Source organism: Ixodes scapularis, unplaced genomic scaffold (genome assembly GCF_016920785.2).
Source record: "Ixodes scapularis isolate PalLabHiFi unplaced genomic scaffold, ASM1692078v2 PGA_scaffold3__209_contigs__length_174095766, whole genome shotgun sequence".
Classification (NCBI taxonomy): Eukaryota; Metazoa; Arthropoda; class Arachnida; order Ixodida; family Ixodidae; genus Ixodes; species Ixodes scapularis.
This window is the reverse complement of record NW_024609868.1, coordinates 155,048,187-155,061,291: the sequence shown is the minus strand read 5'-3', so window position 1 is coordinate 155,061,291 and position 13,105 is coordinate 155,048,187. Positions and strand designations below refer to the sequence as shown.

Here is a 13,105-nt window from a genome sequence, read left to right as displayed (position 1 = left end):
TTACTCTTTATTTTAATTAATTTGCTCATAACTGTTGTTGTTTTTCAACACGTGACGTTTGCCCAAACATCAGCGATCAGTCAGGGTATTTAATAGTTTTTACGTCAGACAAAAACTTGACTCTTGTTTGCTCCAAAACAGCAGCCTATATCCCGAGAGAAATCACCACTATTATTTTTAAAGTTTACAAACTGTTTGAATACAAAGATTTGCGAAAGATAAAAAGTTGTCTAAGCTTAATAAACAAAAAACATATTCACTCAGTATTTTTTTACTACAATGTTTGAATATCTTACCATATTCCTGCACTCCTACCCTTAGTAACTTTTTTTTTTTTTCGGTGGGGTGGGGGGGCTTTGTCATTTTTGTTTTCTGGCGCGAGAAAGCCAGCCTAATTGTGGAAGATATTGTTAACCTTTGTTCATATAGAACAGAACTGGCCAGGTTGCAAAAACTAGAAATCTTTGCAGTTACCCTCCACTCCCTCACATTTGTAGAAATAAATAAATAAATGTTTCATGTTTAACGGTGCGCAACGATAAGGAGGCGCAAAATAACAAGACTCCCTTCACGCCTTTTGTGATATGTCTGGTGGCCCTTTTTTTTTTTTCTTTAGTCTTGATTGATTGATTGATGAGGTTGATGAGGTTGATTTAGCGTATTGCCTACATACAATTCTGGGTCATCTAAAATTGGCATAGTGAACCATAAATATTTCATCAAGAACCTATTGGTACAATTCACTCGTGCTCGTTCTATAATATCCTACGTCGCACCACCGGCGACGAGTCATTTTGAAGGCGCATTTCCTGCTCCCGCTTTCTCGCAGCTCTTGCCTTCAGGGTTTCAAGCTACGGTGCGAAGTGCTATCGCGTCCACTATGAGCTGACACTCCACGACGTGTTGCGCTCGGTACTACCAGAGCCGTCTGTCGCTTTGTTCGGCATATTGTGCAGCGCGCTTAAGGCAAGACCACCGACACCCGTTGGGCAAGTCCACCGACACCCGTTGCGCCATCCTGCGCTTCCGTGTCGCCAGCTAGTCAGCAAGTGGAGGCCAAATTACCTAGTATCATCGACCAGTAAACCATATTCATGACACAGCATAAATTTATCGCGAACATTCTCAAAACACTTTCTGTGGCACCCTGACTTATGATTACCTTCCACGTGCTTTTTCACACCGCCTGCTTTTGTTATTTCCGTTCCTGCGTTCAGGGTCCGTACCTCAGTCAACAGAGCACTCGGCTTCCATGCCGGTGATCGGAGTTCAATCCCTGGCGTTAAATCTTTTTTTTTTAAAGATTGTTTAGTATTTGTCGACGATTCACATGGCGGGGTTATCCACTGACGGAGTGATCACTTTACGAAATGTTTGCTGATCGCTCGTCTTCCAATCGCATCCCTTCGGAGGAGGCGACGAGCAGACGAGAGAAACACGGACCGAACGTTTTTGCGACTACGCCGAAAAACGTCAACATCGCACTGTGGCATTGTGGTCAAAGAGAGAAAACGACCTTTTGCGCTACTGTCGCGGCACTACCGCAAGAAATAATCGTGTGCAGACGCGCAGAGCGAGACAAAACACCGTGATAGTCTTAGCGCGAAGCGCCACTAGCTTTACTAACCCAATGCATGACAAAAGCATCGTTCTGCTCGAAGAGTCTTTGACGTAGAAGAGACAAGGTCCTAGGCACTCCGAGGTCCGTTTGGAGATGCCTTCACGCACGGCTTTACTCATCAAGACATCAGTAAGAAAGGTCTTGCAAGATGGTAGGCTAAACGGACGAGCAGAAAAGGTCGCAGCATGCTAGACGAGTTTTGACAGAAGCTTCTTGACACGGCCCCGGAGGATTACGAGCCCCTTCGACGCGTCTGCTGGGCAAAGTTCCAGCATCTTCTTTCATCCGGGGAACCAAGAATCGCGCCACAAAACGAACCAGCGAACGCACAAACACAATCATACGCAATCTTTGTTATGTTCGCAAAAAATTAGCAATAAAAAAGTTGTATTGTTACTACGCTAAACGCTTTTAAAGTTAATTCCCCGTTAAAAATCCGCGAGTGGAAAGACGTTCGATCAGTTAAGTTTGCGCGACCGCGGACGATGCGTGGATCGCAGGTACCGGTGACGTGATGGTCACGCTGCACACTGTCCGCGGACGAGAATTGCGATTAGGTTCGTTGTGTGAAATGACCATTACGGATTGACCGACGTAAACAGCCGGTGCTTACGCGGCTCCTGAGGTTGGTAGGCCCTATAAAGATACCGCTTTCATAAAAAAACATGAACGCCAGGCCTTGCCGCTTACTCGTCAAGTGGTTTGTTGCTTCACCTCAATCTACCGCGTCTCCCAAAAAGCGGCCAGGCTCTTTAAATCGACCGCTTAAATCGGTTCCTTAACCTATCGCGTTACGATTTCGCACAGCGTTAACCACAGGTGGTGTGTTTTTTTCTATAAACTTCCAAAGAGCGAACTTTCCTGAGCAAAAAGTAAAAAAGGAAAAAAGGCTTAGTTCCTATGGAAACAAAATGGTGAGTTGGGCCAGTTGGTTCATAATGGAAAAAGACAAGCGCCGAAAGACCAGGACAAGGTAAGAAGACGACGACACAAGGCGCCTGGCTGTGCATTGCAACCGACGTGAGTGCACACCAGTTTTCAATGACGTGGCAATCCTGGGGCGATACAGCAAAAAGACTACAAGGGAAATTCATGAGGCGTATGCAATAAGGAAGGGTGCAGATAAGTGCATAAGCGAGCCTTCAGTGACTCTGTCAGAAAAAGAGTGTCTATTCTTGGATAAAGAGTGGGCAAGTGGAAAGTGACGTGGGTGTTTTTTAAAAGTGTATATAACACTATGTTTTTCCATAAATAAATCTTCAGTTGCGAGCGCCTTGTGTCGTCGTCTTCTTACCTTGTCCTGGTCTTTCGGCGCTTGTCTTTTTCCTATGGAAACGCAACGAAGCCACCGGTTTTCAAACCGTAGAGCGCCCTATGGTTAGAAGACCGGTGGCTTCGCTACGTTTCCATAGGAGTTAAGCCTTTTTCTTTCTTTTTTTTTTTTACTTTTTTCTCAGGTAAGCTCGCTCTTTGCGAATTTTATAGAAAAAATGCACCACTTGTAGCCAACGCTGTACAAAATCGTAACGCGATAGGTTAAGAAATTGAATTTTGCGGTCGATTTAAAGAGCCTGGCCGCTCTTTGGGGCTTTGGTTACTTTAGGGATACATTTTCGGAAATATACTCCTATCGCAACGCTTGCTTTTTATGCGAAAGCATTAACTGTCTCATGGAGCGAAACCCGCAGTGTCTGTAACCGCCTGTAGTAGCGAAACAGCAGTTAAATGCCCATTTGTCAAAGGCACAGCAAAGCAGATGCTTCGTCACGAAAGCCGCCGAAGCGCCCAAGGTAAAAGCGGAGGTGCCTCAGAAATAAAACACAAAGAAAACCTAGGCAACGCCTATGCATCGTCATGGAAGCCGTGGAGCCCGCAGGGTTCGCCGCAGCGTGGCGCGCTGCTCGTAGGAATGCGCTGTGTGTAGAAATGTTTTCGCAAACCTACACGTAAGCAATCTTAAGTGTCCTCCAGTATTGTTCTGTGTCCCGCCATATTTTTTCTCCTAATATCAATATAGCTGCTTTCATGTTTCATTGACACTGATCTTAGGTTGGAGTATAGTGAGTATTTTAGGATGGAGTATAGTGAATCGTTTGGCAGAAAACAAACATAAAAAAATGTGTTATGTTGCTTACATATTGTCGGCGATAGGTTGAGCATGGAGAGGGACCTCCTCTTCTTCGCGCACTCGTTGCCATCCATCGTGCCTTGGCTACGCGTTACCCAACGAAGAGAGCTCCCTCTCTAGGGAAAGCTTCTACTGCGTTGTGGCCACGTCTAGTTCTCTATAACGCAACTGCGTACGCGCTTATTTCTTCGCCGGAATCGTCTGGTTCAAGCGAGAAGCGTGGACTCCGGTGTTTTGTCTCGCCTATTAGCGACAACAATACAACAAAGTTTGAAACTATGCCACCGTTAATTTGGGAAACCGTCGATTCAATTAACACTGTTTTAAAGGCAGTTTGGTACCGCTGCTCCCGATTTCGTCTCTGGGAACAAAGGGGTCATTTTCGAGCTCACGGTGAATTGGCGATGCTCTGGAAGCGTTCTCTTTTCTATTGACAGGGTGTGCTTGATATATTTGCTAACACTAATTACGACCATTCATACCTATGCGTGTGAGTGTTAGTAGCTTCACTTACCACCCATGTAGCACTAGCATTGGTCCCTGCACATAAGTATTTAGGACTTCACATTATCAGCGACCTCAAATGGAACACACTTCGGTATGTAAGGTCTAACCTTTAATTAGCTTCACCAGAAATAAAGCCGTTAGCCAACACAACCCTGGTAAGGTTACAAATTGAATATCCATCATCGATATGGTGACCATTTCAAAGTTATCCCGCTAATGAGTCGACAGCATCCAGAACAAATCATTAAGTTATATATTTTTTAGATTATTTTTCATATACTGTAAAAACTTTCCTTACAACGTGAGCTTTCCTGATCACCCCTTCATGTGATACAATATTAGCACAATCCGCAGATGAAAACGGCCTTTCTCAACAGCCCCCGGCCGAGTTTCCGCCAGAAGTGACATTAAGCACACATTAATAGTATAATTGCAATTCCGACATGGAATTTCTTGTCAAATAAGTTTCTAACAAAATCTAACACCGCTAAATTTCAAAACTTGCTTGCTGCCTTTATTCAATCATAGTAATTATGATAGCTCTAATTGTAGTAGGTGCTGTAATTTTATTATTGTGTAAATTGTATGCCTTGACGTGTTGTGTTCTTACTGTTTTTTTTGTGTTTCCTACTAAATTTCAAAATTCTGCTAAGACGCACCTTTTTTTATTACCCTGAAACAAACCCTCAAGGTATAGAAAAAATAAAAATAAATATGTTCATTAATGAATGGTTCTAAACTTCATTTGATGCTGAAAATAATACATTCATATTGTATAGATTAAAATCCCCCAGAATGATCAATCCCAAAAATCATTCTTGTACTAGCGCGTAGAGAGGCCTTCAGATTGCGATATATCATATGCAGACGTTTTGAGGCGGTTGAACATATTTTCTTTATTTGACTCCCGAGAGCCTTGGCGTCCTATAGCATTCCCTAGAGAAAATAACGTATGTCAATGTAAGATTGAAATGTTAGCCCGTGTAGTTCATGTTTTTCGAATATTCAGCTTTCTTCCTCTGCGAGCTGAAAACGGGCGAAGCATTATTATATTATTCTATTATTTGTGCTTATATCTGTCTTGTCACCAGGCACGAATTGTCGATGTTTCTCAGAAACGCCGCCAGAAAAACGTTTCAAAACGTGGTTCATTATTTGTCTATTTGTAACCAAGTTATTGTAAATAGATGAAGCACCTTGGCAAATATCCTCATACGAAATATCAAAAAATTATATTGTTTGAAAATTGAAACAACATTGGTAATAGTGGCCGAATTTCAAGCTTTAAGTTGTTTTTTTTTGTCTTTTTTTACGAAAAAGCGGGGGGAAATGAACATAGAAGTATGAAACTGCTGGGCAAAGGCCCCCTGCCCCCACAACAACAGAAGCAATCATCAACTCAAACAAAAACTAAAAAAAATATATGAATTAATAATAGAGCAATAAAGCTGCCCAAATAGCAATATTCGATACATACTGGGGTATTCGGACCAGCGTTGGACTACAGACCTGATGTTTATCTTTCTATTATACCAACCATGAGCGGCCCAGGAAATGTACAAATGAATTTTTTCACCATTGAAATAACTCTCAAGATTGGATGATAGGCACGATGTGACATTGAAAAATTATAATTTTATTCGTAAGAACAGTAAACTGGGCACGCGAACGTCATTTCACAAAAAGGTTTATATCTGTATTATTGAGCTCAACCCAAAGGTGGTGGCTTATTAAAAATGGTGCAAAATCTGCGGACGTGAATTTTCTGTGTTATATACCAGATGTTGATTGACTGCACTTTGGTTTGCGAGAAACACTCAGTTGGGAAACTCCCATAGAGACAGCTTTGAAAAAGTGGCCCCAAACTGTCTCCGAGCACCGAGCTAATGCCGAACACAACGCCACCATTTCTCCCGCAGCGGCCACTCGACAAACTGCACGTGGTCTATTTTGGCTTCAAGAACAGATACAGCGGTAGAGGTTACAGGGGTGCCACCCCCGTCTCCCCGGCGGACGCGCCGCGTTGAGCTACCGAAGTTAAAATGCACCTAGGGCGGGACGTGCTACCTGAAAGGCCCGCTGAGGCATGGTTGTATAAAAACAATATTAATTGTGCCGCAAAACCCTGCAAACTAAAGATTTTAAAAACATAACGCGCCCCTCTTCTGGTACTAAACTCCAATAAATTTCATACAAAAAGAGTCTTTTTCGTTTGTTCTTACGCAAAAACAGGCTTTCAAAAAGCTCAAGGTGACCACAGTACAGACAAATGATAAAGAGTGGCGCTGTTGTCGCATTTAGCTCGGTCTCGGTGGGCGCCAGCGGCCCAGGTTTCGACGGCGAGTTTCCCAACTGAGTGTTTTAGTAACGTTGGAGCTCGCTAACCAGTGAGCAGACGACGAACAGGCTAGCACAGGACATTAAAACTCACGGCCACCATTTTTGCTTTATCTTTTTTTTTATATTCCACGACCTTAGTTCAGCTCTAAAAATTCGACATTAAACTTTTTGCGTAACGACATTGGCGTGCCCAATTTCAGGTATGTAGGTTTGAAGTGCGAAATTTGCAAGGCGTGCCCAATGTGCGGGTTCTTATGACATGACCGTACTTTTTTCGCAATCTTGCGTCGCTACTGCATTCATACTTTTCTCTGGCGACTTCATGTGTATACTGCGTAACGCGTATTCACTTACTGTTTTAAAACAGCAAGATTACACAAAGGTTATTGTGAGTTTTAAGAATTCACTAATAATATGTTTGATAATGAAAGAAAACAAAGCCACAATCGAAAGTGCTATAGCAAACAACAAAAATTTATTTGTTTAGTTTTAATTATTCCAGTGTGTAGCCTTATTTTTGCCGCCGCTTTACGTAAATCGTAAGCCAAGTAAAACTAGTAAATTTGGATGTGAACTGTCGTTATTTAAAAGTAACCTTAAGAGGTTTTTGAATTTTGGAAACATGTGAAATTTTGGGTTTGGGTACCTTACTATATTGTGAGTTATTAAGCAATAATATTTTTAGTGTTGAGATGATCCTAAATTAAGGTTTCTCAATAGCTCTACACACTGTTGCAAGCCGAGCGAAGGAGAACAAAGGAGAAAAAGGAAAACCAGGGAAAGTGATGTAATCGTCATCGGCAGTGTCAGATGAATCTTGAATTTCGGCTGGCTCAGGGAGGCCGTAAACAATGTTAGGACGACTTTGATACACAACATCCGACAAAACGGTTCGCCGCACCAACCGTAGCAATTAACGCGCATGAATTATATTTTCTTTAAAGCAAGTTACGCTACATTTTGACCTATTTAATAATTAAATATTTCAAGTTACAAAAAACTATAAAAAGCTAAAAAAGTATTTTTTCATGTGATTCAGGTTTTCTTTAAAGCGGAGTGGATGCCAAGAGGGTCAACAATGTGTCCGAGTAAAACATGTAATGTTTGTCGTTTCTTCGTAGGTGTCCAAACCCTGATTTCTAAAGCAGAAGCCAGCTGCACGGAAGCAGAATGCAGCTGCGGAAGATTCAGAATGGACGGTGACTGCAAAGTCTGCGAATGTGGGAATGGAGCCGAACGAGCAGGTACATTGACTATTCTTGCAAAACGATTATACAAATTACAGAAAAAACTTGTTTTCGGAATTTGAGATTAAGAATTTTACCATGCTAACTTCTTTCAAACCACCTCACTTTTGTTTTCTTTTTTTTTCTTTTTGTCATCTCATTTGTATGATAGTGGAATATATCAATAACCAGAAGCCAATCCAGAACAAGTTTCTTGAATTATCACAAGTTTACGCCCAGATTATTGTATTAACGCCTTCTGCAACTAAACATGCTTGTTAAACTCCTAAGACTGCAATGAGATTTCTCATAACTGCTATATTAACTTTTTCTAAACTTATTCCTCTGAAGTTCATGGGATCACCGTACAGGGCAATCGTGAATTTCCATTGGTATAATGCCTTTCAGACCAGCTTAATATAAATAAGTTGTAAGCTATTCTATGACATCCTTAATTGTTCAGTTAAGGCAGGATGCCCTTCCTCATTGTAATTGCGTTCTAGTTATTACTGTTAAGCAAAAGAATTTTAAAAAAGTTAGGTTTTTGCATGCTTTTATACCTAAAAAAACATCTTATTATGATTAAAAGTTATTTATCCTTGGCATCCTTTTCCGTAGCGTTTATCGCAATGCTTCTTAAATTTATCTATTTCCAAAGACCCAGTTCTGTTCCGTATAATATCTCCCCTAGCATCTAGAAGGTCCAGTTGATGACTTAAATGAGCGCAGCTTCCGTACCACCAAACGCGATTCGTCTTTTCTTCTACTAACTCACATCTTAAAAAAACGCTAGGCGTACGTGGCTCATTACGATTAGGAGTTTCGCCTCAAATTTCATTCTTCTGCGTTCTTCTTGGTTAGAGGGCAACTCCGGTCTGTATTTTTTAAATTGGAATTATGACTGTTCACAGCTAAAGCAGTGTCCCTGAAATACAGGGAATATCTTCTTTTTCTACATGCTGTGTAGTTATATTAATATTACGGCTCAGTGTTCGGTATCAGCAGTCTACGGCAAAACCGAAACTATCTGCTAGAGGGATGGCAGCACTGATCATTAGCCGTACAGCCGCGATGTGACGTCACAATTGTGCTGCGATAGGCGGTACAACCAACGTTACTAGATTACCTCGTTTGTGGAACTCCCCCGGAAGGGGGTACCCCTCACTCACTTTAGTCTGCCTCTCCTCGTTTCAAGCGCCATCTAAATTTTCGTTTCAAAACTGAGTGTTTCATGCAGCAGAGATGGAACGCCATCTAGGCGCTGTGCTTCGAAACGTACGTCTTCCATAAAATACACTGCAGTTACCATAGCGGCCGTCCGGCGCGTCGAACGACGGGAGGCGAGTGGTTGTGAGTGAGAGGGGTACTGCCAGTGCAAGCAGCGCCTATGAGCAGTTCGATAACTGAGCTAATCTGATAACCAATAAACCGCAGTACCACCGCAACGTGAAGTCGCAAACGTGCTGCGCCAGTGTTCCATTGACTGAAAGCCAACCCGCTTGCCGCCTGCTAAGGAGCAGTTAGCTGGTCGCATCTTTAAAATCAATTTTAGTAAAGTTCGCGGGTTCACCTTTATACTTTTCTATTTTTTTTTTTATTTACTTTGGGTGCCCCAAAATAACCTCATCGGTCTTCCCCTTGGTGCACCAACACGAACAATAAAACCAGCAAACAAACAAAAAATACTAAACACACATAAAGTTACGAGACAAATGTTAGATAATTCAAATGGCGACGGTACATTGTAACAGCTCCAGATATATGAAAATGGGGTGAAGCGATGGCGTTATATCATGACTGAATCCGAGAGAAGTGATGCATTGCACAGTGAGTGAACATAGAAGCAAACAAAATGTCTAGTTAGACGTGAAGGAACATGAAGGTTCACCCTTTCACGGAGTTGCGGAGAATCAAATGCACTATTAACAACCCTAACGTAAGACGTAAGATTCCGACTGTGGTCATATTTAGTGCCACTAAAACGAGACCAGTCATTTATTTGGGTTTCTTTTTCGACCAGAGTTGCCCTTTAATACCGCAAATTTATTGGCATAGGAGCGATTATGAGATGCTTGATATTCGTCACGCACAGAGCGTTTCTTCAGCCGCCAGTGTCTTTAGAGATCAGCCTGGTAGTAACATCCCCAAACTGTTCACAAATATAAATTATACAAGATACCTCAAATATTTGTCAAACTTTTTTGATTCGGGCATTCGTGAACCAAGGCTTTATAGACCGTTTACGCTGATAGAAAAAAAAAAAAAAAAAGATTTGTAAACGACTTACTTTTTGCGGACTCAATATTTTGCGATTTTGGTAAAAACTAAAGCTTTGGAATAATTCGCGGGTTCTAATTTTCGCGAAGCAGTGCGATCTCATTATACGTAGATTCCAATGAGTTTAACTTTTACCGGAATGGTTCGCGGGAACTATTTTTCGCGAATTGTAGGTGATTCGCGAAATTGGCAAAACTTAGGTACTCGCAAAAATTAGGTTGTTTACAGTATATATAGTCATAGGGCGGCCTTTCTAATATTCGTAATAAATTTTTCCGATTTCATTATTTTTCGTTTCAGGTCCAGGCGTCTACATGCTTGTTTCGTTGCTCTGGGCAACGATTTCAACCAGGGTCATCTGAACGTCGCGTCCCCATGCAGAGTAACCGATAAAAGCGGCCATGCACAAACCAACATGTCTTTAATTACGCATAGAGCGGTTCGCGAAATGCTGGAGCGTTCTATCGAGCCGGTGTTGCCAGGGCAACTATTCTCATCATCCCTTATTACCGGCAGACCTCTACGTAATCAGTTAGTCTAAGATAAACCGCGGAGCATGTTGGTGGCAACATGGATGCGTTCAAAACATAAAAGTACCAGACAAACGGGAAAAGCCGTGCCCACCCTTTCGAGGTACAAAAACATATTTTTCCAATACTTCATCAGCGGCAAACTCATCCGGAGAATTCGAGATGATTCGAGATGACGCCATTTTTTTTTTCTTTTTGACAAACAGAAAGTGATTTCCCTTTCCTCTCAATACATTCTGTCTTTTTTTCTGTTGGCATTAGACATTCTCCTTTTGGATTTGGGTTCCCGTTCATCCATATTTGAAAAATAATAAATATCTTGCTAATTTAAAATCTCGTCCCGTTTGTTCCATGCACGTTTTCTATTGCGTTATCCGTCGATCTTCCTTTTCTTATTTTGCTTGAATAATCTGTTGAGTATTGTAAGAAAACGTTCTGGGGCTTCGCAAACTCACATAGTATTAATAATTTATGTTAGTGAAGTCGCGAAAACCTCTTGGTCCTTCCAAATGAAGTATACTTGCCTTTGTTCCACGACCTGCTCATTTCTTTTTTTCCCGGCCTATAGAATAATCAAGGCCTGCGAACATGTTTTCACCTCCCTCAATGAAACGCCATTGCAGTCGGATGTTGCCCACTCAGCAACTGGACACGAGCCCTGTGCCGAACGCCCTTCAACGCGTTGGGACACGAAGCTTAGCCGAACGCTGAAACAGAGGTTGTGTCCAACCTGTGTCTTGGCTCGATCTCCTTCGGTGAGGTAGAAATTCTAGTGCGCAGGCTTTGAGCATTCTAGGTGGTGTTGCTCCAGCTTTCTCGTAAACAACTGAATCGCAAAAATGAGCTGCGGTCGCGGCCTAAATATTTGAGAAAGAAAGTGGTTGTTGCAGTCAAACAGGAGATTTTACTTGTGTTGTTGCTTGTATTGTAGTTGAACTTCGTCTTGCTCTACGCCGGCGTGATTAATCGCCATCTCGCCCATGCTGTTGGCACACTTCGTTCTTCTCGGGAAAGTGATCCGAAGTGTCCGCGTTTATTACAATTTTGGCACTCACCCTTTCTTGCGATGGATTTTGATAAATTGACCCAATGCTGCGTTGAGTCGCATTTGCAGCACGTTCTGTTCTCCGGTGGACCTTGGTTAGAAGCATCTGTACCAGCCTGGCTGACTTTCCCGGCCAAATTTGGCTGTTCATTGCGTACCACTTGATCTGGCGCAGAACTTGTCGATATATTATTCGTGAGCTGGGGCCCTAAACTCGTCAAACACAAAGTTTGAGCCGAAAGTTGGCGGAGCACGCCGATTGGACGCTGGCGAAAAAAGCGCGAAGTCATCGTCGTGATACTCCAATCGGCTCGGTCCGTGAACTTCGTCCCAAACTTTGTGTTTGACGAGTTTAGAGCCCTTGGTCTTTCCTTCTGCGTTGCTACACCTGGTTGGCCAGTAGGACGGCCCTGTCTAAAGTGAGCGCAGAGCCCTTTAGCAGAAGGCGCTCTTGTACAAAGGGTAGCGACCCTTCTCGACCAGTTGGTTGCGTAGAGCCTCGTCCAGAGTCAAAATCTTCGATCAGCCACGACGTTTTATGACTCGGCGTAACTCGTTTCCAGTGGAGACATTGAAGAGTTGTATTCAGGTGGAGCAATCGGTGGCTTGCCTTGACCATTATCTTTTTCCCGTGTCCCCATAGTAGGCGTAAAAACTGTAGCGGGCGTACCCAGTGGCATTGCGTAGAAGATGCACTGCCCCTCCGTGCCTAACGGGTAGATCAACACAGCCTGTTTTCGCTCGGGGATGAAATCGCCGGTGTCCACGACCATCAGGTAAATTTCGAACACTCGGCGCCGTTGCTTTCAAGGTACGGGAGCTTTACCTCGATTCTCATGAAACAGAGGCGACGGCGGAAGGCTGCCGGTGTTCATTGTAGTACATCGTTGAACGGCCGAACCAGCAAAGGCAATGCTTGAAACCTCAACATCCTCGTCGCCGAAACTATGTTGTGTCGGGAAGAACAATCAAGTAATACATCCAGACACGTCACCGTTCCATCTTGAGCTCGTTTATTCACGCGCGCTTTATCGTTTAATCCTGCGTCTATTTCACGATGATCATTATAAATCTATCGTCCGAAAAGTGGTGATACAACACGTCACAGGTCAGTTTGGTGTCTCCGTGTTTTTGTCTTGGTTTCCACTCAACTGCGCTGGATTGCACGAGTCAAGTGAGCTACTGGCGTTATCTCGACAAGACTCGTACGCCTGATGAACCAGAGCAGCCGCCTCGGTGGCTCCGAGGCGAGAGCGCCGGCCTACGGATCCTCAGGTGGCGGGTTCGAATCCCGACCGAGGTGCCCGCAATATGACGGAGGCTTATTGCGGAGAAGGCGCCGTGTAACCGAGCTTTCGGTTGCACGTCGAACGATCCCCAGGTGGTCGAAATTAATCCTCAGTCCTCCGCTGGGGCGTGCCAGATGCCCGT

The 13,105-nt window shown here is 43.2% G+C and overlaps 1 protein-coding gene across 2 annotated transcripts in view; it reads left to right on the top strand.

Moving 5' to 3' along the window:
- The window catches only part of LOC8025169 (papilin), a 94,986-nt gene extending 84,121 nt beyond the window's left edge, over window positions 1-10,865 (top strand). For both annotated transcript variants that reach the window (XM_029986182.3, XM_040210924.1), the window contains exons 16-17: window positions 7,718-7,840; window positions 10,400-10,865. In XM_029986182.3, the coding sequence (XP_029842042.2) occupies window positions 7,718-7,840; window positions 10,400-10,461 (185 nt within the window). In that variant the 3' untranslated portion in view covers window positions 10,462-10,865. The remainder of the gene's footprint in view (window positions 1-7,717; window positions 7,841-10,399) is intronic.
- The last annotated feature ends 2,240 nt before the right edge of the window (window positions 10,866-13,105 follow it).